The sequence below is a fragment of the Mus caroli genome, unplaced genomic scaffold (assembly GCF_978045245.1).
Source record: "Mus caroli unplaced genomic scaffold, Mus_caroli_1 scaffold_11, whole genome shotgun sequence".
Classification (NCBI taxonomy): Eukaryota; Metazoa; Chordata; class Mammalia; order Rodentia; family Muridae; genus Mus; species Mus caroli.
The window spans coordinates 77,277,334-77,304,584 of NW_028227266.1; the positions used below are offsets into that span (position 1 = coordinate 77,277,334).

General features: G+C 44.6%; 1 protein-coding gene across 1 annotated transcript in view; it reads right to left on the minus strand.

Moving 5' to 3' along the window:
- Positions 1 to 26,816, minus strand: part of Slc17a5 (solute carrier family 17 member 5) — a 43,438-nt gene extending 16,622 nt beyond the window's left edge. The window contains exons 1-8 of the mRNA XM_021172448.3: positions 26,659 to 26,816; positions 15,879 to 16,075; positions 14,276 to 14,509; positions 11,749 to 11,836; positions 7,957 to 8,043; positions 5,317 to 5,435; positions 3,534 to 3,692; positions 1,973 to 2,105 (exon numbers count right to left, since the gene is read on the minus strand). Coding sequence (XP_021028107.1) covers positions 1,973 to 2,105; positions 3,534 to 3,692; positions 5,317 to 5,435; positions 7,957 to 8,043; positions 11,749 to 11,836; positions 14,276 to 14,509; positions 15,879 to 16,075; positions 26,659 to 26,752 — 1,111 coding nt within the window. The 5' untranslated portion in view covers positions 26,753 to 26,816. The remainder of the gene's footprint in view (positions 1 to 1,972; positions 2,106 to 3,533; positions 3,693 to 5,316; positions 5,436 to 7,956; positions 8,044 to 11,748; positions 11,837 to 14,275; positions 14,510 to 15,878; positions 16,076 to 26,658) is intronic.
- Between the last annotated feature and the right edge of the window lie 435 nt (positions 26,817 to 27,251).

Here is a 27,251-nt window from a genome sequence, read left to right on the forward strand (position 1 = left end):
ACTCCACTGGAGGCTGGAGAGAGGTCTCAGTGGCTAAGAGTGCTTCCTGCTCTTCCAGAGGACCTAAGTTTGGTTCCTAGCACTCAGGTTGGGTGGCTCACAACCATCTGTAACTCCCAGCTCCAGGGTGATCCAGTGGCTTCTGCAGTGGCACACACACACACACACGCACATGCACACACATGCACACGCACACACACACACGCACACATGCACGCACACACGCGCGCACACACACGCAGATAGACACACAAATAGTACACAAATAATAAACTTTGTTGGATGTAGTTAGAAATCAGATCCATCTTGGTTCTAGGAGTTGGTAACAAAATGCATACTATTACACACAGCAGGTCCACGGAAGAAAACATATCAGATTGAACCCAAAGAGAAATGATTTCCTTTACAGATGACCAAAGTCAGAGCAGTATTGGACAGGATGGGATGGGAACTCCTGTAGTGGGTGCTCGGCAGGTGTTTGAAGACTTTACCTGGAATGGGTCTTTTCATCATATAGTTTAAAAAAAAAGGTTTATTTTATGTGTATGGGTGTTTTACTTGCATGTAAGCCTGTGCACACATGCATGTCTAGTGCCTGTGCAGCTAGAGGGGGACATCAGATCCCAAGCAGCTGTAGTTACAGACAGCTGTGAGCTGCCGTGTGGGTGCTGGGCACTGAACCTGTGTTCTCAGTAACAGCAGCCAGTTCTCTGGGTCCCAAATCTACATTTATCTGAATTTCTGATGCTCCTGGCTCTACTTCTCAAGGGCTGGGATCACCAGGCCTGCCTCTCAATTTCTTTTTCTTCTTGGAGATGGAGTCTCATTATGTTACCCTGGCTTCAAATTCCAGGTCTCAAATGATTCTCTGGCCTCAGCTTCCCCAGCATCGGGACTACAGTATGTACTACACTGACTGGCTATCAAAAAGGCAAAGGTCGCTGCGGAGGAGATAAAGGTGGGCCTGAGGTTGAGAGGACCACAATGACCAATGATTTACTCAGTCCTGCTGACATAATGAAGCCTCCTGAGCATCTCAAAAGGAAAAGGTTTGGCTTGGGTGTAGTGGTCCAGGTCTGTAATCCCAGCTCTCGACAGTCGGAGCAGGAAAGGGGTGAGTTTTGAGGCCAAACCCAGGTAGCATAGCATGGGGAATCTGTCTTGGAGACAAGCAACTGAGCTACCGAGTAGCCATGCTTGTAACTCAGTCACTCAGGGCAGTGAGGCAGGAGGATGACTTTGGGTTCCAGGCTGCCTAAGCTATACAGCAAGTTCCCCAGCAGCCTGGCCACATGGTCAGATTTTGTGACAACAAACCCACCAACCAATAACCAACTAATAGGGCTGGTGAGATGGCTCAGTGGGTAAGAGCACCCGACTGCTCTTCCGAAGGTCAGGAGTTCAAATCCCAGCAACCACATGGTGGCTCACAACCATCCGTAACGAGACCTGGCGCCCTCTTCTGGAGTGTCTGAAGACAGCTACAGTGTACTTACATATAATAAATAAATAAATCTTTAAAAAAAAAAATAACCAACTAACAACACAACCAGAGGATGTGGATGAGCTCTAGGTGAGCTTGCGAGCAGCACAGCTCCTCGTGGTGTCTCTGGCAGATGGGGAACCTCTGGAGGGAGGTGGCTCCATTGCCCTTTCTATAGACCTTGCCCGAAGGATTTTTCTATCTGGCTATTTCTCTGTTCCCCCTGTAACATCCTCTATAATAAATGAACAGTCAGAAATAAAGTCTGTGCCCTGAGTTCTGTGAGTCAGTCTAGCAAATTAACTGAGCCCAAGGACAGGCCACGGGAAGAGGGCAGTCTTGTGAGACTTAGCTGTTTCACATAGCTTGTATGCTGCAAAGCTGGTTGTGTGTGGGAAAACCTCCCATTTTCATGATCAGAGACAAAGGGGTTTAGAGTGTTATGTGTACAACTGGGAAACAAAAGAAAACTTGGTTTATCTCACTTACCTACGAGGCTAAAAATTCTCCGAACGCTTATAGTTGAAAAGTTCCACTTGACCCTTAAATAGTCAGCGGCTTGACCACAGAGGATCATGCATAACCAACAGCCAAAATAAGGCAATGCAGATAAAAACCCATTCTGGAAGAGGGAAGGAGACCCAGGATTAATTATGATAGAACATAGGAGTCTTAGTCAACCCTGACTTCTTGAAAATAGCAGACCTAGTGGAGCAATGTGGCGATGTCCACATATGACACATATATGATTAGCATCAGCTGCAATCATGGCACTCAGTCCGACTCATCCCTGTGACAGCAGCCTCATGGGAAACATACCACCTGCTCCAGGTCCTCCTGGGTGTTACCTTTGTTTGTTTGTTTGTTTGTCTTTGTTTTTCAAGACAGGGTTTCTCTGTGTAGCTCTGTCTGTCCTGGACCTCACTCTGAAGACCAGGCTGGCCTCAAACTCACAGAGACCCACCTGCCTCCTGAGTGCTGGGATTAAAGGAATGCGCCACCACATCTAGCTACTTTAAAGTTTTTTTTTTAAAGATTTATGTATTTACTATATGTAAGTACACTGTAGCTGTCTTCAGACAAACCAGAAGAGGGCGTCAGATCTCATTACAGATGGCTGTGAGCCACCATGTGGTTGCTGGGAATTGAACTCAGGATCTTTGGAAGAGCAGTCAGTGCTCTTACCTGCTGAGCCATCTCGCCAGCCCTACTTTAAAGTTTTAAAATACAATTTTACACACAAACTTCTCAGAATCAGCCCTACTGTGAGCAAAGGACAGCTCATGTGTTTCATGAATACGCTGACTTTTAAGGAAAAGAGAGTCAGTTTGAACAACTGCATTTCTATTCAGCTACAGATTTATTTTCCAATCCTATCCTCACTCAGTGAGATAGGGTCTCAGGGTGTCTCTCTCTCTCTCTCTCTCTCTCTCTCTCTCTCTCTCAGACACACACACACACACACACACACACAGGCGTAGGGTAGGGTAGGGTGGGGGATGGGAGTTCAAGGCCATCCTGGTCTACCGTGTGAGTTCCTGGAGAGCCAGAGCTACAAAGAGAAACCCTGTCTCAAAAAAGAAATAAACAACCCCCCCCCCACCCAACAAATCAAAGAGAAAAAACAAACAACAGAAAAAACCAAAAAAAAAAAAAAAAAATTAGTTCATCAGAACACAGAAGACACAAAGGTCTTAAATCAGGCTCACTACTGCTGGAATGAAGCACCAAGACCAGAAGCCACTCGGAGTGGACAGGGCTTACTGGCCTTATCATGAATCACAGTCTACTCAGGGAAGCTCAGGCAGGAGCTCACGCCAGGCGGGACCCTGCAAGCAGGAGCTGCTTACTGGCCGGCTCCATGGTGGTGGTCGGGTGTTGCTCTCAATGGAGGTTCTCGCCTCTCAAATGACTTAGTTTGTGACAAGACAAGCAGACATAAAATTTAGCCAGCACAGAAAAAAAATGACTGAATTTGATAAAGGTAAAAGGGAATTGTGGGTGTGGCTCTGACCATGCATTCTAGAGCGGATAGCTATTTCCTCTTTACCTCTTGAACGTTGAACCTTAGGATTTCCTTCATATACGTCGGCAATAACGTCAATAAGGTGTAAAAAGTCCAGTTGTAGGAGAAATGTGCTACTACAATTGCCCAAAGTGGCAGTGACTTCAAGATGGACCCCCACGGCACCACCTTCTGCGAAGAAAGCTGAAGGGAAGGTCAAATTAGGAGACGCTAACTAAGTTAGCTCTGCTAACACTTAACCACACACACCATTGGCTAAAACTCAGACTAGAGCACACAACACCGAATCCAGTTGTGCATTCTAGATCTGAATATCAACTCTGTGAAATGCTAAGTAGCAAAATAATTAACCAGTTTTAGTTGTTTCATTAAACATATTAACTAAAGAATCTTTGACTGATCAGAGGAGAACATACGTACAGTAGAATTATCAATGTCACCAAAGCTACACGCGTCTGAGCCACCTGATACATCAGTGCTTCGGTAAAATAGAGAACGGTGTCATTATCACAGCTGGAGGCTGACAGGAAGGAAAAGTGAAGAGACTGGAAGGACTTATCAGGATCTGTTTTTCATTATCCAGTCTCCATTATATTAAAATGGTTTATAGGAACTGTGCATGCAGGGTGTGGTGCTCCACACCTGTAGCCTCAGATAACCATGGGGTTTCAGCTGGAGGGTGATGTGAGCTCAGAGTTTGAGTCTAGCCTGGGCAGTGTCAGCATCTCAGGGAAAGAAGCAGGAACAGAGAGTGAAACCAGCTGAGGGTCTTATATGCAGCCAGTGATGGTGACATGGCCTTCAGAGCAGAGGTATCTGAGATAATGCGCTGGGTCAAAGAAAGCCATGTGACGAGGCAGGAGAAAAGGTTTAGCCGTTGACAGTGCACACTTCTCTTGCAGAGGCCCTGAGTTTGGCCCCAGAATCCACAATGGGTGGCTTATATCCTTCTGTAACTCCCAGGGACCCGACACCTCTGGCCTTGGAGGGCAACTCCATTCTCATGCACAGAGTGACACACAGACAATTTAGAAATATAAAAATAATTCTTAATTTAAAAAGACATGAGGATATCTATTTATACTCATTTTAATTCTAAAACAGACATTAAACTACTACTATTTAATAAATGGGTTGGCCCTGGAGTATGGGTTTGTCACATGTGGTAGAATTCCCCAATTCAAGGGGGTTAATAATGGCACCCTCTTTGTCCGTCTGTGCTCAGTTAGTGCCTGACTACTCACAAGGACTCCACTCACTGAGCCCCACCCTTAGTTCCCAGGATGGCCTTGAGAAGAAATGAGTTTAGTTCAGAAAGAACTGCACTTCCTCAGCAGTACTGTAGATCCTCATTGCCTTCGCTCATCCTAACCGCCTAAGACATGAACAACAGAAAGATCTATTTCAAAAACTGTTATGTCAGGTTTTTTGTTTTGTTTTTTTCGAGACAGGGTTTCTCTGTGTAGCCCTGGCTGTCCTGGAACTCACTTTGTAGACCAGGCTGGCCTCGAACTCAGAAATCCGCCTGCCTCTGCCTCCTGAGTGCTGGGATTAAAGGCATGTGCCACCACCGCCCAGCAATATTTTTTTTTTAAAGACTTATTTATTTTATGTATATGAGTACACTGTTACTCTCTTCAGATACACCAGAAGAGGACATTGGATTCCATTACAGATGGCTGTGAGCCACCATGTGGCTGCTGGGAATTGAACTCAGGACCTTTGGAAGAGCAGTCAGTGTTCTTAACTGCCGAGCCATCTCTCCGGCCCTGTTATATCAATTTTTAAAATGTGCCAGAGTCCTTACCTGATTTTTTAATGATGAAGCAATGTATTCTTTTTCATAATGGGAGATTGTCTTGTGAGTTTCTGGTGTATCACTGACTATCCACATCCATAAGATAAACCAGACAATTCCAACTATACCTTAGAATAGAAAGATAACAGTTAAATGCAATTTGAATATATCAGCAGCATTTTGTACCCATCTTGAAAAGATTACAGATCTATAAATGTAATGTAAAATTAGATTTAGTTTCAAGCTTCAGCTCTTTAGTGGAACAGTAACTATTACTCTCTATGCACGTGGGGGAATGGTTCCACACAGGGTTTTGCTAGGTAGTTCTGGCTGGCTAGGTATTCAACATGAAGCTCAGACTAAACTCTAGGTAATTCTCCTGCTTCAACTGTTAGGATCACAGATATGTGTGACCATGCACAGCTTCAAATACTCTCTAATGAAATGAATCCAAGACTCAGCTGATCAGGGTCTGCAGACAGACGGACTTATAAGGGCCTACAGATTTTTGTTTTGTTTAAATCTTCCTGCTTTAGTTTCCCAGTCTCCCAAGCGCCACCATGGCCATCTTGGCTCAGTAAAAATTTTTAATATTTATTTCATTGTGCTAATATAATTAATTCCAGGACATATTCATAACCAGAAAGGAAAACCTGTGACAATTAATAGTCTTAATTCCCATCTCTTCCCATGCTGTGACATCCAAATATTAAATTTTCATTTTGTCTCTAATGGATTGTCTATTATGGACAAGAAAAATCTCTTAAGAATGAGATTCTAGCTGAGAGGTAGTGGCACACTCCTTTAATCCCATCACTTTGGGAGTCTGAGGCCAGCCTGGTCTACGGAGCAAGTTTCAGGACAGCCAGGGCCGAAGAGAGAAACCTTGTCTCAAAACAAAACAAACAAAAACAGCAAAACACACAAAGGACCCCCGCCTCCACCTATATCTATATCTATCTATCCACCCAGATGTCTGTTTCATTCATTTTTAAAGTCCATTTTCTGTAGAAAATACCTGTGTAATAATGTAATTTATTAAGAATATGCATGATCCTGACAATCAATTTAAGAAATGAATGCCTTCATACTAAAGGAAAGGAAAAAAGTTAACCTCCTCAGGGAGAGACAACAGCCTATTTTGCTTAAGAGAAAGTATTTTCAAAACACACATTTTCATAACCCCCAGAGAAGAACTTGTCACAATGTGACGCTAAAGGCCAGGACTCAACAGCAGTTTCTAAAGAAGCCAATTCCAAAGCCAGCAGGTCACACTGGGCTGATCCCGTCAGCCATAACAGCCTGGGAAACAGGTTTTCTCCTTTTCAGAACACTGTGATTCGACAATGTTTCCTTCAGTGAGTTAGAATAGGGCTTAAGGCTTTTTTTTTTCCCTGTTGTTTTTGCTTGTTTTGTTTTTTCTTTTTTACCTTTGGTTGTCCTGTAAACCATGCTGGCTTCAAACTCAGAGATCCATCTGCCTCTGCCTCCTAAGCAGTGAGATTAAAGGTGTGTGCTACCACTGCCTGGCTTAGAGTAGCACTTCTTAAGCCTTTTCTATCGAGAATTTTTTACACAACTCCGTGTATATAGGTACATAAAATCATAAGGCTAATCAAATATTTACTAGCAACAAATGAAAGAAACTTTAAGTTCTTTGTTATTCATTGTTACAAGGATGTGCCTACTTAGGAGAGCCAGAAGCTGATCTGCACACTGAGACAGATGTGTTTGTTCTTACATAGAACTTTAAATACTGGATGACTGCTTCACACTAAAGAGTGCGCTCAGCATCCTCAAGCCTTTTCAGGGTTGACTTTCGTCTTGTGACGGTTTGTTCTGAGAACAGCACTTTGTATACATGGGTGGTACAAAACGGTAGAACGTGTTTAGGGTCATTTCAATTCTCGGAAATTCTCCTCTCAGCCTGAGCCAAAAACTCAGCGAAAGATTCTTTCTCATGAATCCCAATCCAGCAATTCAATCAGTAATTTTTTTTTTTTTCCGAGATAGGGTTTCTCTGTGTAGTTGTGGCTGTCCTGAAACTGTAGACCAGGCTGTCCTCAAACTCAGAGATCCATCTGTCTCTACCACCCCAGTGCTGGGATTAAAGGCATGCATCACCACTGCCCAGCTCAAACACTAATTTTTAAAATCACACACTCCGATCCAACCCAAAGATACACTAATTTGATACTGACAAGCTGAAGAATGACAGTAGGGGATACTGTCTTTTGCTTTCTATAGTAAAACAATTCCGTTTCTAGAACAGCAGAACACTTTTGCACGGATAGTGAACACATTTCAGTTTATAGTATACGATGCTCTTGACTCTGAGCTGATGTGTTTCAGGCTTCTGTGGCAGCATGCGAACCCAAAGTGCACGCAGTCAGCAGCACCCAGGCTGCAGCAAAGTCACATGTCACACCCTGGGCTGCCAGAAGGACCACAGACTCCTTATGTGCTTGACTCTGAATTACTGTTTAGTCAGTGTGTGTTCAGAAATCTTTTACTAAAGATTTACAACCCCCCATGCTCAGTTATGAAATTCTTTTAGTTAGGAAGCTGGGAGACAGAATCACATTTAAATGCAACCAACTACTGTTACATTTTTAATTTATGTTATAATTTGAAGACTTATTTACTTACCAAAAAGATAGAAGACGTAAGTCCAGTTCATATAGTAGCATATTATTCCGGAAAGAGGAAGGGAGATCACTGTTCCAAGCTGTGCTCCTAGATCAACACAGAAGACTCTGTAAGCCTTGGGGAAAGGTGAACCCGGGGGTGGGGTGGGGAGGGCTACCATTTAAGGAGGACAGAAACGGTGGACATAGACCAGAAGGAGCTATGGAATCAGAAGCAGCTACATGTGAATAGACAGTCCAGCACGCCTATAGGATCATGTTCTAGACAATGTAAAGCATATACATCATATACATATACATACACATTTTCAACTATGCAGATACTGAGGACTATAAGATGCCGCTTGGTATGAGAGCCAAGCATGTGGTGCATGCTGGAATCCCAGCACTAGAGAGGCTGATGCAGGAGGCCAGCGGGTATGGGCATGCTTATTGAAATAAGAATGAGGCTTTTCATAATTTTATATATTATAAACAATTGTTTTATAAACAAAACAATACATTTTAACCATGCAAGACATTTTAGTTAAGTGAGTGAGAGCTAAATGATAGTCTGTATATACATGTTTTTTCTCTTTTTAGTCGGGACAGGATTATACCCTGTAGCCCCGGTGGTCCTGAACTCACTATGTAGCTCAGGCTTTCCTCAGATTTACAGAATCTGCTTTCCAGGTGCTGGGATTATGGGCTCGAACTACCCTGCTTGGCTAGATAGCAGTTATTTACTTTTTAAGATGGGTCTCATGAAGCCTAGGGTAGCCCTGATCTCCATATGTAGCTAAGGATGACCTTGAACTCCTAATCTTCTGGCCTCCAGTTCTGAAGTACTGGAATTACAGATTCATATTACTGTAACCTGGCTTAGACACTATTTCTAATCCCATGTCATAGGCAGGAGACAGATATAAACCAATGGCTATTCCAAATTAGGAAGAACCAGAGATCCATCCAGAGCTCAAATATGAGAGTTACTTCTGACCTCCCCAAGCAAAGGCAAGATGTATGGATTTTGAAAAGATGGTCAAGATTCAGTCCTAGTGGCTAAGAAAGAAAGACAATGAGGAAGTAGGGTAGCTGGGTGAGGGGGTGGATATCATCATTCCCAGCACCCAGGAATCAGGGGCAGTGGTGTCTCAACAACAACAACAACAACAAAAACAACAACAACCAACCAACCAATCAACCAACCAACCAAACAAACAAACAAAAACCAAATGCAAAAACAAAGCCAAACAGAGCCAGAGCAGGAAGCAGTGAGAGGAAGGACCAAGGGCTGAAAACAGGAAAGTGGACAATGGTTCCGGGATCTTCACTGAGGTAAAAGGAAGGGCCAGAGATAAAGCCTGAGAAGTATGAAAGGCGCTGTGTGCCAGGGCCAAGATGGAGCAGGGCTGTCAAGAGCGCCAGCATCCGACCCGGGAGAGGCAGCCCAGTGAGCAGCACCTACTCTTGAGTTTCCCATCAGACTTCTCGTGTCACTCTCAGTACTGCCAGAAAAGAGAGGCCTTTAGATTATAAACGGAATGTCTTTCACTTGGTTAAGAACCTGTAACCTGGGCTGGAGAGATGGCTCAGGGATTAAGAGCACTGACTCTTCCAGAGGTTCTGAGTTCAATTCCCAGCAACCACTAACGGGAACTGTAATGGGGACTGATGCCCTCTAAGATCTTGTAACCTTTGCCCTCAAACTCACTATGTAGCTGCTGCTAAGCCAACAACACATCCTCTTGCCTTGGCCTCCCAAGGGCTGGGCTCACAGGAGTGCGTGCACCACTGAGGCCTGGTTTGTGCTGTGCCTGGGGATCGAACCCAGGGCCTCACACCTGGCAAGTGATCACCCAGTGGAGTTACACCCCCAGTCCACGGCTAGTTTGTTTTTACCCTTTTGACTCTGGCTTAAAAATCACTGCAGACAAATCTCTTTTAACCACTCTACCAGGCGGTGGGGGCGCACGCCTTTAATCCCAGCACTTGGGAGGCAGAGGCAGGTGAATCTCTGAGTTTGAGGCTAGCTTGGTCTATAGAGTGTTCCCAGGATAGACAGGGCTACAAAGAGAAACACTGTCTTGAAAAAAAAAATTAACCACTGTATTTAAGATTAGTCAGGTGGAAAATTTCCCACTCAGTCAATGGAAATCAAACAAGTATTTCTTACACAATTAGTAACATTATAATTTACACAAAAAGCTCATGTTGCCGGGCGTGGTGGCGCACGCCTTTAATCCCAGCACTCCGGAGGCAGAGGCAGGCGGATTTCTGAGTTCGAGGCCAGCCTGGTCTATAGAGTGAGTTCCAGGACAGCCAGGGCTATACAGAGAACCCTGTCTCGAAAAAACCAAAAAAAAAAAAAAAAAAAGCTCATGTTATCTCCCTTGCAGTTCTAAATGAGAACAAATGCACAGGACAGAGACGCACGGAGGGAAGAGATGAGAGTAATAATGTGTCTATTGCACAGTCAAGCTAGAAATCACGACTAAAGGGGCCGGAGAGATGGCTCAGCAGTTAAGAGCATTTGCTGCCGCTCTTGCGGAGGCCCAGATTTGCTTCCCAGCACCTGAGCATGGCAAACACAGTTCTGGGTCCTTCCCCCATTCCCTCTGCCTTGCTGAACACTGTTAGGTTATTCCTAAAGGTACCCACCAAGGTCCGTTCCCTTCTTTGGCCACTTCCTCCTCCTGAGGCCGACTGCCAACTTCTAGCTATCAAACTATTAGAAGTTCAGCCATCAAAAGCTCCCTTTGGCCATTTTCACCTGTCCAGCCAAAACAAAAGACCTCATCCTAACTCGGGGTTCCTCTGTACCTTTATAAACCACCATTTGCCTAATGTGCCACCTCTGTCTCCTCTCTATCTAGGGGCAGTGCTTTGTTCTCCAGGACAAATATCCCTTCATCCCCCTTGTTCCTTTCCCTTTCTCCCTCATCCTTTATCTCCTGTCTTTGTCTCTTATTCCCTCCCCTCTAGGGTAAATAAATCTCCTTTGTGCTAGGAACTTGATCTCAGGTGTCTTGAGCCAAGTCCCAACCACTTCCGCCTCCACATCAGGTGGCTCACATCCACTCGTAGTCTAGCCCCAGGAGATCCCACACTCTCATCTGTCCTCTAGGGGTGTCTCCATGCATGCAACAGCACACACACTCAGACATACACAACACACACACACACACACACACACACACACACACACACACACACTCTTAAGATCACATACTGTTGAACTCCTAGTGTCCACATCAGGCAGCTCAAAACTGCTTGTGACTCATGCACACACACACACACAAACACACACACATACCCAAAATTAATAAAATAAACCCTGCTGGGCATGGGGGTACATGCCTTTAGTCCCAGAATCAGGCACATTCCTCTGAAATCAAGGGTAGATTGGTTTACATAGCAAGTTCCACAAGGGCCAACAACAACAACAAAAAAACCAAACCAACCAACCAACCAACCAACCAACCAACCAACAACAAATCACAAAAAGAACAAAACCAATAATTTTTTTCCAGCTACTGAACTATTTTATAAATAGTGACATTTGAAAAGACAGCATATTTTGATTAAATGACAGCAGCAAGAGAAAATAGCATTCACCAATCACTGCACATGATTCTGTTTTGGAGCCAAAGAGGAAAAGTGATGGTAAAGATGCCCCCTTAAAAGATTCTTTCTCCCAGGAAGAGGCATCCACACTATCTACCCCATGTGACTCTGGCACTCAGGCACGCTTCCCAAGGCTGGGGCACATGTATTGAATTATACCAAAGTTTTATAAGGATCATTATCTTACCCGCATAGGAAATGGTAAGAAGCTTGCTTCTTTCCAGAGGGGGAGCCCAGGAAGACCACATGGCGTGCATAGCTGGAAACGTAACACCCTGGGGGTGGATATTTCTGATGAAATACAAGGCAGCTTCAAAATCAGACAGAAAAGATAAAAGTTGCTGACCTATCTTTATGGACGGGGAGTGTGGTATGTACAGAAAACATGGTGGAAGATGAGAGACTAAGTACAAACACAATTTAAATTCTATTAAAAAGTGCAGTGGCCCTCTGTGTCAGCAGTAGGAAGAACAGACTGCAGCGTTAAACAACTGAGGACAAGGACTACCCCATGAGAATAGCTCAGCAAAGAGATACAAGAGCAACAACAAATCAATATACTGCATTTAGGTAAGAAGAAAAAGAAGACGGGGACAGAGGGGCCCATAGTACTTATTTTATAACCTGGAAGGAATTATTTAATAGACTTCTGTGAGGACTAGGATGGAATAAGAACACACAAACTACTAACAAAACTTTAAGTTGGAAGGTGGTGGTGCGTGCCTTTAATCCCAGCACTTGGGAGGCAGGTGGATCTTTGAGTTCGAGGCCAGCCTGGTCTACAGAGTGAGTTCCAGGACAGCCAGGGCTACACAGAGAGATCCTGTCTCATAAAATAAAATAAAATAAAATAATATAAAATAAAATATTAAGTCTTGGAATCTCTCAAGCCTCCTAGCAAATTTCACCACATATAAACTGTACGATTCCTGTGACTGAGGGTGCACAGGTACTTAAGTCTCAGTTATTAAAATGAAGAAACTGAGGCCGAGCTGTCAGGGTTTACCTAATGCTTTTCTGTGACAGTGGCACTGCTGGTCAGAAGCTAATGTCTTCACGCCAGTGTTCTTTCCAGTGCACTACTGTATGACGCTACCTACCAGAGCTCCATAAGCTGGGCCAGACCTGGTGGCTACCGTGTGCTCGAGTTAAAGGCTCTTTTTTTTTTTTATTTTTTTTTATTTTTATTTTTTTGGTTTTTCGAGACAGGGTTTCTCTGTGTAGCCCTGGCTGTCCTGGAACTCACTTTGTAGACCAGGCTGGCCTCGAACTCAGAGATCCGCCTGCCTCTGCCTCCCAAGTGCTGGGATTAAAGGCGTGCGCCACCACGCCCGGCCGAGTTAAAGGCTCTTAATCACTGAGCATCCATCACTTTAGCCTGGAGACCATTCGCTAAGACCATCATCCATTCATTTATGATGGAGAGATACAGAAGAGGCACAGAGAGGAAAAGAAAGAGAAAAATGAAGCGATTTCTAAATAGGCTGTGGGTTAGTCTTAGAGAATATTTGCAGTGTGTGCAGGGCCCTGGGTTCGATTCCCACCACAGAAACAAAATTAAGTAAGAGAAAAATGATGAAGGGCATACAAAGAAATAGTAATATTTCTCATGGCATAAAAGCTTAGAAGAATTCTAGGGGCCTGGAGAGATGGCTCGGCGGTTAAGAGCACTGGCTGCTCTTCCAGAGGGCCCAGGTGCAATTCTCAGCACCCACATGGCAGCTCTGTAACTCCTGTTTCAGGGAATCTGACGCCCTCACACAGATATATATGCAGTCAAATCACCAATGTCCATAAAATAAAAATAAAAAATAAGCAAAAAGTAAAAGAACTTGGAACTCTGTAAGTTGGTTTTTCATTGACTTATTTCCATCAACATTAAAAAAAAATTCTAGAAGTAAGTTGGTATAGTTAGATAAAATCATGTTATAGTTAGATAGAATCATAAATTCTAGGTTAGAAGACCAGAAAACTATGAACTAATGATAAAGAGGGAGTTCCATACATAATAACAAACTTAGTAAAATAAGGCAATTTAACATGGTTTGCCAACAGAGGAGCTGGAGAGATGGCTCAGAAGTTAAGACACTTGCAGGACTTGGGTTCAATTCCAGCATCCATATGGTGGCGGCTCACAAGCCAAAATGTGTGTATGTATGGTAAGTATGGGCCATCTTAGCCACTGTGACAGAGGGTTATTTCTCTTGTCTTCTGAAGCATGAGGTACTGTCTCCGTTAGAAAATGTTTTCTGGGCTGGAGAAGATGGCTCAGTGGTTAAGGACAAAGGTTTGCTTTCTAACACTCACTTGGATGCTCACAACCACTGTTAACCCAGTTCCAGGAGATCTGACGCCTTCTTCTGGCTTGTGCAGGAATCTGCACTCACATTGTACATGTGTGTGTGTTTTTGTGTGTGTGTGTATACACATACATACATATCAAATAAAAATAAATTTTTAAAAGAACACTTAGAACAGGAGGGAAGATGAGATAAAGAATAAGAAGAAAGGACTGGAGAGATGGTTCAGTAGTTAAGAGCACTGGCTGCTCTTCCAAAGGTCCTGAGTTCAAATCCCACCAACCACAAGGTGGCTCACAACCACCTGTAATGGGATCTGGTACCCTTTTCTAGTTTGTCTGAAGGTAGCTTCACATAACATAAATAAATCTTAAAAAAAAAAAAAAGAAGTAAAACAAGAACGCAAAGTTTTACCTCTCCCAGTCCTTCCAGTGCTCTAAGCACGATGAGAGTCACCACCCCTAAGTCTGCGGCCAGCGGTGTGAACAGGGTGAAGACGGAGGTGCCTAAGATGCCCAGGCCCAGCAGCAGCTTCCCTCCGACCCTGCTGGCAATGTACCCACCAGGGATCTGGGTGATGATGTAGCCGTAAAAAAAAGAGCCGAGAATCCACCCTTGAGTTTCTGCATCCCACTTGTACTTTTTACCCTGTAAAGCAGTAGAAAGAATCCTTTGACTTTAAAGTTTTTAAAGATTTATTTATTTATTTAATGTATGTAAGTACACTGTAGCTATCTTCAGACACACCAGAAGAGGGCATCAGATCCCATTACAGATGGTTGTGAGTCACCATGTGGTTGCTGGGATTTGAACTCAGGACCTCCAGAAGAACAGTCAGTGCTCTTAACCGCTGAACCATCTCTCCAGCCCCTGACTTTAAAGTTTTGAACTGCTGATTTGGACTGCAAAGCACGCAAACTGTGCTGGTTGCTTCCCCCCACCCCCCTAACTTGACATAGGCTACATACAGTCATCTGGGAAGAGGGAACCTCAATGAAGGAAATGCCACCATCAGATGGGCTCACAGGCCAGTCTGCACGGCATTTTCTTTTTTTTTTTTTTTTTTTTTGGTTTTTCGAGACAGGGTTTCTCTGTATAGCCCTGGCTGTCCTGGAACTCACTTTGTAGACCAGGCTGGCCTTGAACTCAGAAATCCGCCTGCCTCTGCCTCCCGAGTGCTGGGATTAAAGGCGTGCGCCACCACGCCCGGCCTGCACGGCATTTTCTTGATTGATGATGGATGTGGGAGGGCCTAGGCTACTGTGGAAAGATGGCCCTGGGTTATGAAAAGCAAGCTGCGCAGGTTATGGGATGTCCCTTCATGAGGTACTGTAAGCGGCAAGAGAAAGCACAGTCTTTCCTCCCAAGTTATTTTTGGTTCTGGTGCTTCATCACAAAGACCAGAGACAAGCTTACTAGAAGGTAGGTGAGTCGCTACCACACGTAGATTCCAGAAGCGAGTGGATAAAGAACCGAAAGCCATAAACTTCATCAAGTGTGCCAGTCTAGGATGCTGTTCTATGAGAGGAACTGTCGAGGTGTCAGAACAACCTTGACTTAGAAGGTTCAAAATAGAGCCACAGGCTTGGGCTGGGTTGTGGTGGCGTGCACGCCTTTAATGCAAGCACCCGGGGAGGCAGGGACAGACATTTCTCCGTGGTATGTCTGGTCTACATAGTGAGTTCTGGGATAGCCAAAATAATTTAAAACAACCAAATCTTGGGATGTGCCAATGAAATGTCTTCAAGTTCTCCTCAGGAACCTGAAAAATTACTTTCCAAACAGATCAATAGATGTGGGGGCATGAGTTATAATTAAGTTAATTGTTCAACTAACTCCCAAGAAGACAGAAAAAGATCCTGACCTGAGAAGACTACCAAACCAAACCAAACCAAACCAAACCAAACCAAACCCTCCAATATTTTGGTATCTTTCTGATAAGGGCAGATATTTGTCATTATTTTTAAGTATTTCAGTTTTTAAGTATATCCCATTTTTGTTTAAAAACAGCACTTACTGTGTGATTGTGGTGAACTTTTATGGGGGCAGAATGTTCCGCACACTCCTTAGACGTTCTATTATCAGTCACAGTTGTATTTGAATCTACCATGTCCACTAACGCAACACTCAGGTTCACCCGTAATGCATAGAGAACGAAGAAACCACAGAAAGCCATAATCGCTAAGTTGTACCGAGCAGAGCAGCACACTGGAGCTGAAATTAAGATGGAGAGAAAACTTTAAATTATATGATCTATAAATCACGAGAGGAATTTTTAAAAAAATATTTGTTTGTTCATTTGTTTGGTTTTTCAAGACAGGGTTTCTCTATGTAGCCCTGGCTGTCCTGGAACTCACTCTGTAGACCAGGCTGGCCTTGAACTCAGATCCACCTGCCTCTGCCTCCCGAGTGCTGAGATTAAAGGCATTCGCCACTACTGCCTGGCTACTTTATTGTATTTTCCCATCGCAATATTTTTTTTCTAGTCCCCCTTTTATTGCACGTTGTTCGTATCACCTCACGCCCTGGTTGCTGTGGCTTTATAGCCCTTTATCATGTGAGCGCGATATGGGTCTGGAGGCTGAGGAAGGAAGGTGGAGAAAGCGCAGGCAAGACGGCTCAGTGGCAAGGTGCTTGCTTGACAGCCACTGAGAGCAGCATGATGAGGGGAACTGACTTCTGAAAGTTATCCTCTGACTCCCATCCCCAACACTAAATAAATAAAGGGTTTTTCAAAGGTGAGCAAGGTGCCGGGCATGGTGGCGCACACCTTTAATCCCAGCACTTGGGAGGCAGAGGCAGGCGGATTTCTGAGTTCCAGGCCAGCCTGGTCTACAAAGTGAGTTCCAGGACAGCCAGGGCTATAGAGAGAAACCCTGTCTCGAAAAACCAAAAAAAAAAAAAAAAAAAAAAAAAAAAAAAAAAAAAAAGGTGAGCAAGGGGCTGTAGGGATGGCTCAGTGGATAAGAACCTCTGACTCCCATCCCCAACACTAAATAAAGGGTTTTTAAAAGGTGAGCAAGGGGCTGTAGGGATGGCTCAGTGGTTAAGAGCGCTGACTGCCCTTAACAGTCTGAAACTGGACAGGGTTAGCTGAGCAGCGCCCACAGAGTGTGGCTCATAACAGTCTGAAACTCCAGTTCTGGAGAACCCACTGCCTTCTTCTCCCATCCATGGTCACTGTATGCACTCAGAGAACAGACATACACACAGGCAAAACTCATAAAAACAAATAATTAAAAAAATGTAAAGGTGAGCAAAGTGTTTCAAAATATTAATGACAACCATTTAAAAATACAGGTCAGGCAACTTACCTGTCTAAGGTACCATCAATGATCAGAAAATACAAGACTACAGAGTTTTAAAAGTTACAGGAAAAATAAATCGATGCCAGGCTTATGAAAATGGTTGTGACTGTAAACCCATTTAGCCAGAAATATTTTTAGGAAGGAAAGAAAATGTGCCTATGAATTAATTGGAATACTCTTTGAAAGTGATTCGAGGTAAAACAAGCTTGCATGGCAGAGAGCCGGCCCACTGGATACCCACCACACTGAGTTCAAAGCAAGATCAAGCTTGCGTGACGGAACAGAGCACTCATCCAAACAAGCACCAGCCTCTAAAACGCGCTTTATACACACAGGGGAATGTAGGCTGGGTGTGACAGCGAACAGAAGCGTAGGGAGGAGCGAGGCCCAGGGTCCACTCTTAGCTCTGGCCACCTGTGTTTACTTACTTAGATGAAATAAATGAAGATGACAATCTTTTCATCCTCAAGGTTTTCAGTTCTAAAATGTGAGCACTTTCTCTCTCTCTCTCTCTTTGTGTGTGTGTATATGTGTTCTGCTCCATTTATAAAGTACATATGACATCTCCCATGAGCACAGTTGCTATTGACAGAGAAACAATGCCCATGATAAAGGTCTGGAGAGGAAGAGTCTGGAATAAACAAAAGTCTTGGGAGTCAGGTGTGGCCTGGCCCTACAGACAGCACAGGTCACCAGGCTATTAACCACACCCACTCCCAGCCTTCTGGGTGGAAAACAGGTATACACCCCTTCCGCTGAAGAGACAACCCTGCGTGTGTTCAACATTCCTAGTTTCCCTCGTGCTTATCTCTGAGTACAAGGGCCTTGTTCCCTGTACATCTTCCCATTTCTAATATTTTAAGGAAAAAGCAGTGGCTGTAACGGGGGCCGTGGCTGAATACATTGGCTCCGTGGCTAGTCTAATTAATATAGGCAAACATATAATTAATATAGGCAAGCATAAGAGAACTTCACGACTAATGAACAGAGAACCAAATGAGAAAGCCTCCTTAACCATGACAACCATTCAAAAGTCACTTGAGAGATTTCGCTCATGCATCTCTTTATGTAAGTCAGTAATTTGACCATCAATACTATGAGAAAAATCTGACACATTAAAGCAACACATACCAGGAAACTGTTGGTAACCAAGTTTATGTTTGAGCAACAGATCATTCATAGTAGCTCTATTTTGTAAAACTGTGGTCCTCAAACCACCCATCTCTTGATTCTTTTTTTTCTTTTTGGTTTTTCAAGACAGGGTTTCTCTGTATAGCCCTGGCTGTCCTGGAACTCACTTTGTAGACCAGGCTGGCCTCAAACTCAGAAATCTGCCTGCTTCTGCCTCCCAAGTGCTGGGATTAAAGGCGTGCGCCACCACGCCTGGCCTTGATTCATTTTTGCTAGGATTTTTTGCTGTAATATTAGTAGTTTTGCTAATCACACAGGCCATCTTTGAGACCTCTCTTTGTGTATCAGTAACTATTCCTGGGACTGGCAACAAAAAAAGCCTAAAACCAGTTTTTAGCATGACAGCGTAACATCACACTGTCTCCTAATGCAGGTGTGTCTTTTATCCAAAAGGCATTTGGATGCTGCACTAGCATGGGAGAATGGCCATGTAGCAGCAGCGTTTTGGGGTTGGTTGTACTGGATCCTTGTCGTTTCCCTGGTCTAGACTCGATGAGCTAACATCTTGATGTTTTCCCACGCTTTTGGCTTACTCCTCCTCTTGATGGGTTTGTCACCTCTCTTTAGATGATTCATTTGTCCTATGGTCTCCGGGATGCTGTCTTGTTCATATGCACCAAAGTGGGAGCCATCTGGGATTTCGCTCATTTTTAGAAACACATAAACACACCCTGGGATCCGAACCCGATGTTAGAACAACATTGGGACCTTACTATTGATTAGTTTCTAGAACTATTTGCACACACACACACACACACACACACACACACACACACACACCACACACTTACTTTAGGCTGTGTCTTCTTTTAGGGCAAAATATTTTTGGGCAGTAGGACAAGTATTATCCTCTAAAGTGATGTCAGCATAGTTAGCTGTAGCATAGTCTATGGGAATTGAGTGGGTGTACCCCCTTTTATTTTTAATTTTTGCCAATTAAGAATTTAATTGAGCCATTCCACAGCTTAACCCTGTGGATTGTAAGGGTTTTAGTAACATGATTGATATTACAGAAACTGTAAAATTCTTTAAAATGTTTGCTAATATAAGCATGACCATTATCATTTCTTAGTTGTAATGAGTCCTAGAAAGAACATGTATAGTTAATTGATGCTGGGTGGTGGCAGCACACACCTTTAATCCCATCACTCGGGAGGCAGAGGCAGACAGATCTCTGAGTTTGAGGTCAACCTGGTATACAGAGTTATTTACAGGTCAGCCAAGGCTACACAGAGAAATCCTGTCTCAAAAACAAGCAAGCAAGCAAGCAAGCAAACAAACAAAACCAAAAACAAACCCACAAAACCCAAAAAGTAACAACAATAAAGAAATAAACAAACAAAAGAGTTACTTGACAAAGTCAAGTCTACATGTGGCATACAGACTCTTCTTGCAGCTCCTAGCTACCTGTGCCTCGTCCCGGGCTGCATTCTGTGACTGACGAGGTCACAGGTTATGTTTATGTCTTTCCAGAAAATGAACAAAGTCCCAGATGGCTCCCACTTTGATGCATATGAACAGAACAGCATCCCAGAGACCATAGGACAACATGAGGAGGAGCCCTATGCATGCCTGGTGCGTACTGTGTACACCCACAGTACATTCCAGCATAGTTCTCTATATACCTGACAGCAGAGAGGGTCCCAGACAGACAGCTGTAGCTTCAAATGCCAAGCTGACATACACTTACTACTAATTATGCACCAGAAACTTGCAATACTGTGCAAAACAGTGGCTTCTGTAGAGGATAGGCTCTTGTGAGCCTCTGCTAACATACTCTCTTGCCAGGGTCTGACCACTTATTAGACCAAGGGCAAGCAAAAAGGTAAAAAACAAACAAAATCACTTAATAACAATGGATTTTACGTTTTAAAGATTTAAAGCTAAATTTAAGACTTGGAATTCATTCATTCATTCATTCATTCATTCATTCATTCATTCTTTGAGGCAGGGTTTCTCTGTGGAGCCCTAGCTATCCTGGAACTCATTCTGCAGACCAGACTGGCCTTGAATTCAGAGATCCGACTGAGTGCTGGGATCAAAAAGGCATGTACCACAAATGTTCCAGCTAATGAGGATCTTTAAAATTTAAATCTATTTTAATTTTGAGCTTAAGACTCTCCTGCTAGGTAACAGGGTTTTCAGCAGCACCTGGGAACTAATCACAGGAAATTCTGAGGAAGAAAGCCATTGGGTTTTCCTAGGCAAAGAAAGCACAGATCAGTACAACTGACACTGTGAATGAAACACAACTGTGAACCCTACCCAAGCGCAACAGTCTCATGGAGGAAGAACTTGATGGCAGGCTTTAGTTTCTATTACATTTTATAGACAGTATGATGTAATGGAATTCTCAGGCTGTACCAAAAATAGTTCTAGGTGAAAATTTAAAATAATCCAACTTTTATTCATTGCTATTGATTGGACTTTTGGTTTAATCCCTTCTGGCCTCCAAGGAGGTTTGAGAAACATGTAGGTTTGAGAAACATGTAATTATGTTTGCATTTCTTGGCCACTTATTATATAGGATATTTTTAAAAACTTTATTCCAATGTACTATTTTCCTTCTTAAATCCATCCCAAGCCTATTTACATAGTTATTTTAGAAATTTTTGTAATGTACAAAAATACAAATTAAAAAAAAAAAAAGCCGGGCAGTGGTGGCACATGCCTTTAATCCCAGCACTTGGGAGACAGAGACAGGAGGATCTCTGAGTTCAGGGACAGCCATGGTTATGTACCCAGGGCAGGAGAGATGGCTCAGCTATTAAGAGCATTAGCTGCTCTTCCAGAGGACCAGGGTCCTAGCACCCACATGGCAGCTCACAGCTGTCTGCTCAGATCTAGGGAAGCTGGCATAGGTTCCAAAGGATCACAGACATACATACAGGCAAAACACCAATGCACATAAAAATAAATAAACCTTAAGCAAAAAAGAAGCAACCAACTAAACAAAACCACACCGCAATGTGTTGAACACTTTGAGCCGGGTTCGTGGTGGTTCGAGCTTCTAGTCCCAGCACTTGGGCAGGCAACTCTCCGAGTTCAAAGCCAGCCTGGTCTACAGAGTGAGTTCCAGGACAGCCAAGGCTACACAGAGAAAAAAGAAAGTCTCCACTGATTGAATTCCTTATTTTGCTGATGCACTGAGTCATTGGATGGCTTCTCGCTGTGTCTGGGAATCAGCAGAGTCTGCGCCTGTAGTCTCAGTAACAGGCACACACCACACCAACCCTACTAGCAGCAACAGCCATGGGCGCCCCTGGCTGCCTGCAGAGGCAGGCTCTTTCCTGCTTGTTTTCTCTAGAGACAGAGGTGCCAGCAGTTCAGTCTCACTGCTGTGTTTCAAAAGAATTGATTTTCTTTTTTTTTAATTTATCTTTTATTTTCAAAGGAAGGGAACTTAGCTGAAGGAGCCCACGGAACCTTTTTTCATTTCTGTCTCTTTCTTCCGTTTCTGTCCCCTAGTTGCTCTTGTCCCATCTGTTCCCACTCTCTGTTAACTAGACTCCACCCTGGAGGGCCTCATTCCAAAGGTTTCCATCTTTCCCTTATACTCTCCGTACATTCACAATCCTTCTGCAACATTTCTTTTCAAGTTAGGTGGATTTCTACTCACGGTGCATTTCTGTCTGTCATGTGCTAACTTATATATAATAGGTCAGTTAAAAATGTTCAACAGGGGCTGGTGAGATGGCTCAGTGGGTAAGAGCACCCGACTGCTCTTCCAAAGGTCTAGAGTTCAAATCCCAGCAACCACATGGTGGCTAACAACCATCCGTAATGAGATCTGGCGCCCTCTTCTGGGGTGTCTGAAGACAGCTACAGTGTACTTACATATAATAAATAAATAAATCTTTAAAAAAAAAAAATGTTCAACGGCTGAGAAACACCTAATAAAACCTGGCTGATTAGCAAGGTCAGACCATTGAGCTGTACAACCAGGGGTGGGTAACAATCATTTTTTTTGTGGAGCATGTGGAATCTGTATATAAAACATATGCTCCTTGTCCTTATCAAAAGCCATATGGTGGCAGGTGGTGGCAACAGCTTTAATCCCAGCACCCAGGAGGCAGAGGCAGGAGGAGCTGAGTTCAATGCCACCCTGGTCTACAGAATGAGTTCTAGAATAGCCAGGGCTTCATAGTGAGACCCTAAAGCAAAACAAAATTCCAAGCACGCTAAACTCGGGGGTGCCTAGACCCAGCTCATGTGGCAGCAGGGGAGCCCTGTCCGCCTGTCCTTGGAACTCAGGTGTTACACCAGGCAGCTCTGAGCTCCCAGACCCAGGCAGCAGGAGGAGCCTGTGGATGGAGGCTTCCAGTCAGGTGGTTCAGGAGAACAAGTCCCAAAAGCACAGAGATGGGTGACTTCCCGGCTGGGATGCCTGAGCGGCTGTGGGACTCCATCAGACTCACCCTGCCAAGATCTCTTTCAGCAGAAAACTGTCTTTTCTCTGTCTTTTTGTTTCTCTTTCTCTCCCTCAAATACTTCTCCTGAGCAGGTCCAACATTAGTGTACACTAGCTAGCAAAATAATTGACAGACATTTTACCTACTTCTAGTTCCTATGTGCTTCTAGTATTTATTATCATCAATAGTGACTTGGTGAGGAAGCCAAGGATTACATTTTACAGTTACTTGTACAACTCTTGCTTTTAATATTTTTTCTTCTGGATCTATTTATTTATTTTTATTTTTTCTGTGCATTGTTGTTTTGCCCCCCCCCCCCCCCACATCTGTGTGAAGGTGTCAGAATCCCTGGAACTGGAGTTACAGACAGTTGTGAGCTGCCATATGGGCGCTGGGATTTGAACTCAGGTCCTCTGGAAGAGCAGTCAGTGCTCTTATCCACTGACCCATTTCTCCAACCCCTTCCTCTGGGTCTTAGCAAATGTTTCAATAATTGTATAAAGTTCTCTGTCACAGAGGACTCATTAGAACCCATGATTCTTTGAACTAATCTCACTTAAGATCCTGATTCGTTGGGCAAGAAGACTGAATTCCTGCCTTCTGCTTCTATTTAAAGGAAAATTTTCTTACCATCTGTGATGGTTTGTATATCCTTGGACCAGGGAGTGGCACCATCTGAAGGTGTGGCCTTGTTGGAATAGGTGTGACCTGTTTGGAATGGGTGTGTCACTGTGGGTGTGGGTATAAGATCCTCACCCTAGTTGCCTGGAAGTCAGTCTTCCACTAGCAGTCTTTGGATGAAGACATAGAACTCTCAGCTCTGCCTGCTCCATGCCTACCTGGATACTGCCATGCTCCCACCTTGATGATAATGGACTGAACCTCTGAACCTGTAAGCTAGCCCCAATTAAATGTTGTTTTTTATAAGACTTGCCTTGGTCATGGTGTCTGTTCACAGCAGTAAAACCTTGACTAATACACCATCTCTGATGGTTGAGCCCCTCACATTGATTGTGGGGTTCTCTGCCAACAACACGGCCCGCAGAGTGTTGTTGATACAAGTGAGGCAAGAAGGAAATCTGGCTTAACGCACGCAGTTCAGCAGCTGGTGTTGGTTCAAACTCCGGAAGGACCGTTTGCTTTAGGCACATTTAAGTACAGTATAATTTTGGAAAAAAGTTTCCTGGTGACAATTAACTCAATCCCATGTGCATGACGAAGCTTATGGCATTACAAAGTACATGTGATCTCTTTCATAAAGATGAATTCTATCTATTGAGAAACAATGTCCGAGATAAAGCTCTGGAGAGGAAGAGTCTGGGATGTAGGCAAAAGTCTGAGGGAGTCAGGGGTGGCCTGGCCTTACAGACAGCACAGGTCACTAGACTATTAACCACACCCACTCCCAACCTTCTGGGTGGAAAACAGGTTATACATATCTTCTGTTGAAGAGACAACCCTGCGTGTTTAACATTGCAGGTTTCCCTGCGACTATCCATATCAGCTGAGCTGTGGGGATTAAAGACCACAGGAACTCACAGTGTCCATTCACATGGTCCCCATCTCCATACCAGAGAAAGCACTTTGTTTGTCTGTTTGTTTGTTTGTTTGCTTGGGGAAGGGGGTTCAAGACAGGGTTTCTCTGTGTAGCCTCGACTATTCTAGAACTCTCGCTCTAGGCCAGGCTGGTCCTGAACTCAGCAATCCGCCTGCCTCTGCTTTCCAAGTGCTGGGATGAGAGGCGAGTGCCATCGTTGGCTGGCTCTGAGAAAGCATTTCTAATAAAATAAAGGGCTACGTACCTATGTAAGGGAGAAAGGAGGCCTGAGAATCTCGGGAGATGAGCCAGGAAAGGTCTTTTTTGGAAGAGGGATATTTAACGGAGGCTTCCTCAATGGGCAGAAGTTGCCAGGTAGCTGCGGGGGTGGGGTGGGTGTGAGCACAGCCATTCTAGCAAAAGCAGGACAAGGGCCTGCAGAAGTAGGGATGTGAGAGAGGCACAGGGAGAACATAGGACCTTCCTTCGCCTGAGCTGGTTTATTAACAAATAGTGCACATTACCGTAGAGCGCACACTGTACTGAGCTCCTGTTACAGAACGATGACGATGAGCCGCAAAGTACACAGAACACTGCTCTGCACCCAGTAACTTCAGGAACTGAATTGTTATCACTGCCTTCTCTGGATCCTGGAGATCGAGCTCACATGTTAAGACGTGTAGTTATCTCTCATTTGTGGGAAATTAAGCTTTATGGGGCACGAGGCTCCTAGTGGAACAGACTGGACTTTTGGGAAGGTAGATATCCCTACCAAACTGGCGGAGCAATCGGACTTGTGTGCAACTTCCGGTGCCACGTGTCTGTGGCACCGAGGAGGATGTGATGACCGGGCACAGGGACAGGGGATCCAGAGCAGTGGCAAAGTGTCAAACTTCTATTCTAACCCAAGAGGGAAGCCAAGGGGGCAGGAGGTGTGAATCAGTGGACAGAATGCTTGCTTACCACGCATTCAGGAGGTGGAGGCAGGAAGGTGAGGAGTACTAAGTCACCCTCAGTTACAAAATAGAGGCCAGCTGGGGCTACATGAGACCCTGTCTCAAAGAAAACCAAGCAACCAACCAAAAAAATGCAAGTCCCAGGTTTGACTCACTGATGCCTTACAATTTTCAAAATAAAACATTCTATTTTAGATTAAAAAAAAAATCTGTTCTATATACGAATGTTTGCCTGTATGTATGTCTGTGTACCACAGGTGTGTCTGAGTAGGGAGGGTGTTGGCTCTCCTGAGCTGGAGTTACAGATGGTTGTAAGCTTCCATGTGGATGCTGGGAACTGAACCCGCGTCCTCTGGAAGAGCAACCAGTGCTCTAACTGCTGAGCCATCTTTCCAGTTCCCCAACAAACTATTCTAAAAATAAAAACAAAACCAAAACAGATCACCCCATAGCCAACAAAAGCAGTCTGAATAAAGTCAGAAAGTAGGGTAGTTACCCACACAAGTGGGAAGGATGGTTAAAACACTTACGAAAGAATTCTTTGGTTATGTCAACAAAAGACACACCCACAGAAGACTGTTCCCGGCCAACAAAGGCAAATTTCCAGTTCAATTCTTTCTCATACCTATATCCTTGAATGTGTCCAAGCCGATTTGTCCTTTAGTTTTCTGTAGCTTTAGGAAGCTACATTACAAAAGTGTGGCGAAATCCAGTGAAGACACATACTTGTGTTTTGGGGGATGGTGGGTATGGAGACTAGACCCTTGTCAGGCAAGGACTATACCGCTGTGCAACAAGCGCCCCCCCCCGACCCCCCCCCCCCGGCAATGAATATGCTTTTTGAAGTATCACCTGCAAGACCTCTAGCACGGCATACTATCTTAGAGTGCTAAAGATATCTTATCTTGAGAATAACCTGTTTCCTAACGTCAATTGCAGTCTGATAGACAAGGAAAAAATAGAAATGTCTGCAATATTTTGATGTCTTACAGCACAAAGTCAAGATATTCGCTGGGTTATGCAACTGTCCCCCGCACACTCAACAGCTGTTAACTCTTCTTTGTTGTTGTTTTGTTTTTGTCTCTCCTCCCTGAACAAGGCGCTACCAGATCACATGTTTACAGGCCGGCATAAGCGGAAACCTGGCGGCCGCTGGAAGGGAGCAAGAAGCACTTTGGCCCCTTTGCTTATTGACTCGGATCGGATACCCCTCCGACCCTGAATTGCTTCAGTCCCGCCAGCGCCACAGGCACCTCCGTCCCGACCCACAGCACTACACCGGCTACCTGTCCCCCCGATCCCGCAGCCACTCCTTCAAGGCGTCCACGGCCGGGAACCACCCGCCCGCCAGGAACGCTGCCACTAGCAAACACTCGGTGGTCCCGCAGCTCACCCGCTTCGGTCTGCCGTGCGCCCGGCAGGAGCGGGGTGCTGTCCGAGCTCTCCTCATCATCGTTTCCCGCCGGACCCCGAAGCAGGGGCCTCATGTCGCCTGGAGAGCAGAAGTGCCGGTGTCGTTGCTTGGCCAACCTAGCTCTCGGCAGGACAGCCCTCCGCCGCGCTGGCTGGGCGGGGCAGGATATTGCCCCGCCCTCAGGGCACGCCCATCTCTGGTTGCCTGTTCCTAAGGCGCCATTTTAGTTTCGGGCAATACCCCGCTGTGGGCAGGGTTGGGTTGGGTGTGGCGCTTGCGCTGTGCGAGGTGTGTCGCGGGCTGTAGGGAGTCCAGTCCTCTTTTGCCCTAGTAAAAGCCCGGGCATTGGACAGCCTGAAGGCGGCGATGGGGTTTGCATCTCGCAGTGATAGGGAGCTAGGGAAATGGGGAGGGACTATTTGCCTTCTAGATGTCTATAATACAGTTTCCAGTCTTTGTCCGTTTTGTGACAGCATATGGCTTTTGAAAAGTAGCAAAGGAAATCATGTTTTGTCCGACGAAGTTGCCTGTTTCAGAGGTGAACCCCAATGTAGGCAGCTGCCTTTTCTCTT